The sequence below is a fragment of the Drosophila obscura genome, unplaced genomic scaffold (genome assembly GCF_018151105.1).
Source record: "Drosophila obscura isolate BZ-5 IFL unplaced genomic scaffold, ASM1815110v1 contig_87, whole genome shotgun sequence".
Lineage (NCBI taxonomy): Eukaryota > Metazoa > Arthropoda > Insecta > Diptera > Drosophilidae > Drosophila > Drosophila obscura.
The window spans coordinates 2,590,464-2,596,656 of record NW_024542880.1 but is presented as its reverse complement, the minus strand read 5'-3'; the positions used below and the strand labels follow the sequence as shown (position 1 = coordinate 2,596,656).

The 6,193-nt window shown below is 47.9% G+C and overlaps 2 protein-coding genes across 2 annotated transcripts; both read right to left on the bottom strand.

The window, feature by feature from the left end:
- Positions 1–257: 257 nt before the first annotated feature.
- Positions 258–4,918, bottom strand: LOC121405256. Its single transcript, XM_041595875.1, has 4 exons — positions 4,631–4,918; positions 2,347–4,585; positions 731–998; positions 258–614 (listed from the first exon to the last, which is right to left on the bottom strand). The coding sequence occupies exons 2-4, from the start codon at positions 3,561–3,563 to the stop codon at positions 258–260; spliced, it is 1,842 nt and encodes a 613-aa protein (XP_041451809.1). The 5' UTR covers positions 3,564–4,585; positions 4,631–4,918.
- Positions 4,642–5,191, bottom strand: LOC121405255. The gene is made up of 2 exons (XM_041595874.1): positions 4,751–5,191; positions 4,642–4,671 (listed from the first exon to the last, which is right to left on the bottom strand). Exons 1-2 carry the CDS (start codon positions 5,189–5,191, stop codon positions 4,642–4,644), a joined length of 471 nt encoding a protein of 156 aa, XP_041451808.1.
- Positions 5,192–6,193: the final 1,002 nt, after the last annotated feature.

Below are 6,193 nucleotides of genomic sequence, written 5' to 3'. Positions count from 1 at the left end.
GGCGATAAAGGGCGATCAAAAAATAAAGCGTGCGAAACGAAGTTCAATTTACGAGTGCTTTATTCCCACGCATCGCTTGTCGGCTATGCTGCGGTCGTGTAGTTACATGTTGCTTGGATTTACAGTGGCGGGACTTCATGCCGTAACCTTACGAACTACATTACATTTCATACATAACTTCATTGCTTTCTACTTATTGACTATTATTCTATGGTGTAACGACATTCCGGCCGCCTTGAACGACCGCACGTCGGGCTTCAACGTATCGGCAAAAGTGCCAGCTTATGGATTGGGCGTCTAATCACGCCCCCTCCTGTTCGCACCTCTGCCACCCTGACCTTGCCGTCTGCTCCCACGACGACGCTGGTGACCCTGCCGGTGATCCACTGCTGCGGCGGCGTATGGTCGTTGTGGACCACCACCATGGCGCCGACCTCAATGTTGGCCTCTGGGGTTTGCCATTTGCTGCGTCCCTGCAGGTTGTGGACGTAGTCCTTCGACCAAGCCTGCCAGAACCGTCGTTTGAGCTCGGAGAGTAGTTGCCACCTCTTGGTAAAGGTGGTACCGCTGCTCCGTCCGTCTGGCTCGCACCCTTGCGGCAGCGAACGAAGGGGCTAACCGATCAAAAAGTGGCCTGGCGTAAGCACCTCTCCTTCGTTTGGATCCGTACTGGCTGGAGTGAGCGGCCTGGAGTTCATGATGGCCTCGGCCTCGCCAACACGGTCCTCACCTCGCTCTCGGTGAGCGCGGCGTCCGCGACCTGCCGCACGATCAGGAGCTTTGCCGACTTAACGGCCGCCTCCCATAAACCGCCGAAGTGCGGTGCTCGCGGGGGGATGAACTTCCACTCCATCCCTTGCTCCTCCGCGAACGTCCTCAGGCTGGACTGCTGCTCCTCGAACGCTTCCTGAAGCCTCTGCAGCTCGTTCCGGGCTCCGACGAAATTTGTCCCGTTGTCGGAATACATCCTCAGCGGAACGCCACGTCTTGCGATGAAGCTTTTTAGAGATAAAAGAAAACAATTAGTCGACAGGTCTGGGACAAGCTCTAAATGGACGGCCTTCGAAGCGAAACACACAAATACCGCGATGTACATTTTGAGCGGCTGACGACCTCGAATCCGAAGCGAGACGTTGTTGGGACCACAAAAGTCTACCCCGCAAATCAGGAACGGACGACCTTCCCTAAACATGTCTGCTGGAAGATTCCCCATAATCTGACCCATCAATTTAGGCTTGTATCGAAAACAGTGGATGCATCTCCTCACTATGCGAGTGCATTCTCGGCGTGCATTTACTAGCCAAATCTCTTGTCTCAGCAAACTTTAATGTCTTTGCATTGGCGTGACAATTTTTAAAATGCAGGTTCCTTAAATAGAGTTCGACGAATTGACTCTTGGCGGGAAGTAGAACCGGAAACTTAGCCTCTATTGGCACTGGAGCATGCAACAGCCTTCCTCCGACCCTGATAAGTGTAAACGATCGCCCCTCCTCTGATCTTTTTTGGATAAAAGGGGCCATCATCTGCAGGCTCGGTTGCAGCGTATGCCCTTTTTTCAGCTTCTTAAACTCTTCAGAGAAGACGCTTCGCTGAACCAGCTCCATAAATTTTAGAGACGATTGCTGCAACTCCTTTGCAGTTAGCTCCCTGTAACGTTCCTTGTTCTTGCCGATATTAGCAAATCGGTATACATACGCAAAAACTCGAACTAATTTGGGGTACGACGAAAAACGAGAAAATATTTCATTTGAAAACGAGTTCGCAACGCCAATTAGAACCTGGGCGGATCGTTTCGCCTCGGAGTTCTTCACATCATCTGGGATGTTAAAATGCGGGTTCTCTGGCCAACAATGCTCAGGCTCACATAAAAATTTCGGACCTTCTAGCCATATGGACTCCAGGAGCTCAGGCACTTCGCATCCGCGAGACGCCAAGTCCGCTGGATTCGACAGCGATGGGACATGACGCCACGTAATGCCCTGACATAGCTCCTGAATCATGGCTACTCTATTTGAGACAAATACTGCAAGTGACGACGGTTGGGTTTTAATCCAATGTAGCGTTATTTCTGAATCCGTCCAGAAAAATACGCTCTCGATTCGACACTTTTCCAAAACTTGCTTTACGTAGTCCCAAAATTGCGCCAATAACGCTGCGGCGCACAATTCGAGCCTCGGGATGGTCTTTGTTTTTAGGGGAGCTACTCTTGCTTTCCCAGCGATCAATCGAACGTACGTTTGACCTTTGAAAAGCGCTCGCACATAAATGCAGCACCCATACGCTTGACTAGACGCGTCCGCGAAGCCATGCACTTGAATCGACGAGCACCCACTAGCCATAACGTACCGAGGCACGGCTATTTTGTCAAGACCACACAAGTTTAGCTTTAGCCTCTCCCAGCTTGTATGCAGTAACATTGGATTGGCTTCATCCCAATCCAGCTGAAGCTGCCACAGCTTCTGGAGGAATATTTTCGCTGTTATGCTGATTGGACTAAGTAGCCCAAGCGGATCAAACAGTCGAGCACTAATTGACAGAATGGTGCGCTTAGTCGGATTCAAGTTTGTGAAGCTATCTTCCAAGTGATACCGGAACGTATCTGTTCTTGGACTCCACCTCATCCCCAATGTTTTGGTCGAATCGGCATCATTGAATGATAGGGATTTCTCCTCATTGTTTCCATCCATTAGTTCTGGATGGTTCGAAAACCATTTCGAAAGCTGAAACCCTCCGGAGCCAAGAATCTCAGACACCTGATCGCAAATCGACTTCAGCGTGTCTACGTCATCGGCTCCTGTCAGCATGTCGTCTACATAAAAATCACTGCAGATCACCTCAGAACCCTTCTTGTGGGTGTCTCTGTTGCGTACACCGAGCTCGTGCAAACAACGAATGGCAAGGAAAGGTGCTGCGGAAGTACCATAGGTAACTGTGTTCAACCGAAAAATTTGCAATTGATCGGTGGGATGTTCTCGCCACACGATGAGTTGGAAATTTCGGTCTTCTACGGCCACATCCACTTGCCTATACATTTTCGAAACGTCTGCCGTTAAAGCATACCGATTCACCCGAAATCGAACGAGTGATAAAAATAATTCCCTCTGAATAGTAGGTCCCACCATAAGTAAATCGTTTAATGACCACCCAGTTGTGGTCTTGCTCGACGCGTCAAAAACGACACGAAGCTTGGTGGAACTGCTATCAGGCCTCAGGACGCACTGGTGTGGTATAAAATAATGTGGTCCTGGCGGAATCGCGTTGTCTGTCGGAGACATATGGCCGAGCTCGATATATTCTTTCATGAAACTGAGATACATGTCTCTCAGCTCACTCTCTCTTAACGTTCGTCGCTCTAACGATAAGAAACGACGTTTTGCGACCTCGAAGGACGACCCCAACGATACTGGGTCTGTCTTAAAAGGCAACGGTATTTGAAACCTTCCGGTCGGTAAATTGCAGACATTGGCTTTGAAAAACTCTTCGCATGCCAGCTGCTCTGCCGAATTTGTTTGAGCATGTTTTTCTTCTGGCGTTGCATCTATCTCCCACAGTCTTTCGACCATTTGAGACAGAGAGTCTTCTTCCGGTGAGTAGGTCCAGTCAGAAGCTTGCTACACCGACCTGAAGCTACACAACCTAAAAGGGTCTTTTGCAACAATGGTGCCCCTTCACCCAGTTTTATTTGGCCTGTGCACAACAGATCGAAGAACGAGTCTGCTCCAATCAGCATATCTACCCTTTGAGGTCGATGGAATGCTGGATCTGCCAGCTCCACATTCGCAGGAATTTTCCACTGCTTAATGGGCAGACTTCTGTCAGGCTGCTGATTGGTAATGCTGCTAAGAACTCAGAAATCTGCTACGAAACTATGGTTATTTAACCTGGAGTATATTGTCGTCGAGACTTCACTCCTCGACACCGAGCTTGACTTGCCTACAGATGTCACTGTCAGGCAACGGTTGACCCTTGCCAACCTTAGCAATTGCGCTAGACTTTCTGTCATGAAATTGACCTGTGAACCCGAATCCAACAACACTCTTGCTAAGTGAACTTGGCCAAATCTGTCCCGAACTCTTACCACTGCTGTGGCAAGGATGACATGCTCGGGCTCACTGGATGCCTGCTTCACCTGCGCAGGATGGGACGATGCTTGTACTCCTATTGCCTGACTTTCTGAATCTGCGCTCTGAGCTGCGTATCTATGCAAGAGGGTGTGATGCATCTGTGAACAAACTCTGCACTTAGAGGATGTGCACTGAGATACCCTATGTCCAGATTGGAGGCAATTAATGCATAATTGCTTGCCTTTTGCGAACTCGAAACGCTCCAAGACGGGTATTGCCCCAAATCCCTGGCAGTTTCCGATCGAATGGTTGGCGCCGCAATATACACACTTGGGGTCGATCGACTTTTCGGCCCTCGCGCAAGAAAATGACGATCTGCTGGTTTTCTTGCTGGTCGACGGCATGTCAAACTTTGGTTTGCCTCTCGCTTTGGATGACTCCTCTGCTGAAAGGTGTTGGTACCGGCGGTTCAACATTTTTGCACAATCCGACCAGCAAGGGAGCTCATCGTAGTTCAGCTGCTCCTCATACTTTGTTTTTGTGTATGTGTCCACCTTGGATAACACCAGATGTATTATCATGGCGTTAGCAACCTCTCGCTCGTCTCCTAACGATAAAAGCGACTCCAGAATGGCTGACACTGTATCTATAGTTGATCGCAATGCAGACGCTGACGGCTTGGTTACGGCAGGAATGTCAAACAACTGGGCAAGTGTCTCAAAGAATATTAAGCACTTGTTGTCGTACACCCTCTTCAAACTTTCTAACGCCTTTGGATAGTTGGCATCTGACATTTGGAACGCCTTAACGGTTCCCAAGGCTTCATCGGACAAGCACGATATGAGATGGTTGAACTTCTCTATATTGGACGACGGGTCGGAATCTACCAAACTTTCAAACAGACTAATAAACTGTTTGTAATCCGCATGCTTGCCGCTGAACTTCGGCAACTTCAATTTTGGCAAATTGGAGTGGTGGTGTGTGGGTGCTGAATTCATGTATGGTTGAGGGGATCTGTTGGTCGCTGCCGACATGTACAGAGCCTTTGTGATCACACACGTTTCTTCCAACGCCGCCCTATCTGAATTATCTGGGTCTAGTACATCGATCTCGGACTGCAGGGCCATTGCTTTTTCAATATAGGAGTTCAATATTTCCAAACGACATTGGATTTGTAATGGATCCAGCGAAATTGAACCCTCCTCAAATGCTATCCTCATTCGATTTATATTTTCGCTTATCTTCTCCAACCTCACATACAATTTTGTGAGCTTCGTGCTTCCACACATTCCGCTCCCAGTTGCCTTCTCTTCATCATGATCTTTAGACATATTGATTAAATTACCAACGTTGGCTGTTCCTAACTTCTAAACTTCAAACTTGCTAAGCGAAGGCGACGATAACCTGAGGAAATGCACTGCGTTCAATGAGAACAATGTTTGACAGTACGGCAAAAGTATTCAAGTACCCACGTATAAACGTATTAGGTTCGATGCGACAACGACTGCAACAGTTAGAACAGACAAAAACGCAACAAACGCAACCGAGCTCTGTCACGGCGAACTAAACTCGACCCACGTTCGATCCCCTACGAAACGGACGTCTGGAGTTCCAATGCGCGCAACGCTAAGCTAAGCGTACGCAACCAACACCAAGTTTGGCTCGACAAACTGAGCTCGAACCAAGTTCGAATCAATAAGCAAACGCAATTCTAATGCGCGCAACGCACTCGACTCCCAAATTAGAACAGCGTTCGACCCGAAAACTAAGTGGCGAACGATGTTTAATTGAGTGGCGCAATATAAGAGCGGATGATCAGCTCTGTGGCGCATACGACAAGCTGGGGACACCAGTTAGAGAGTTGGATAACCACGAAGCTGCGGGAGCAAAGTTTCGCGCTCATTATGGTTCTTAATATGCAATATTCATTTTATAAATATGTTTTTACCCACATACCTTCTGCGTTTCCTTTGTTTAAACAATTTTTCTTAGGTTATGGTTTTATTTTCAGACATGACCTTTTTAGCGGCATCTATTCTTAACAAAATAAGCTATTAATAAATAAAATTGTTCCATAAATGACAATAGTACGATTTTTAGTAGTAAATGTACCCCATTTTAGATATCAC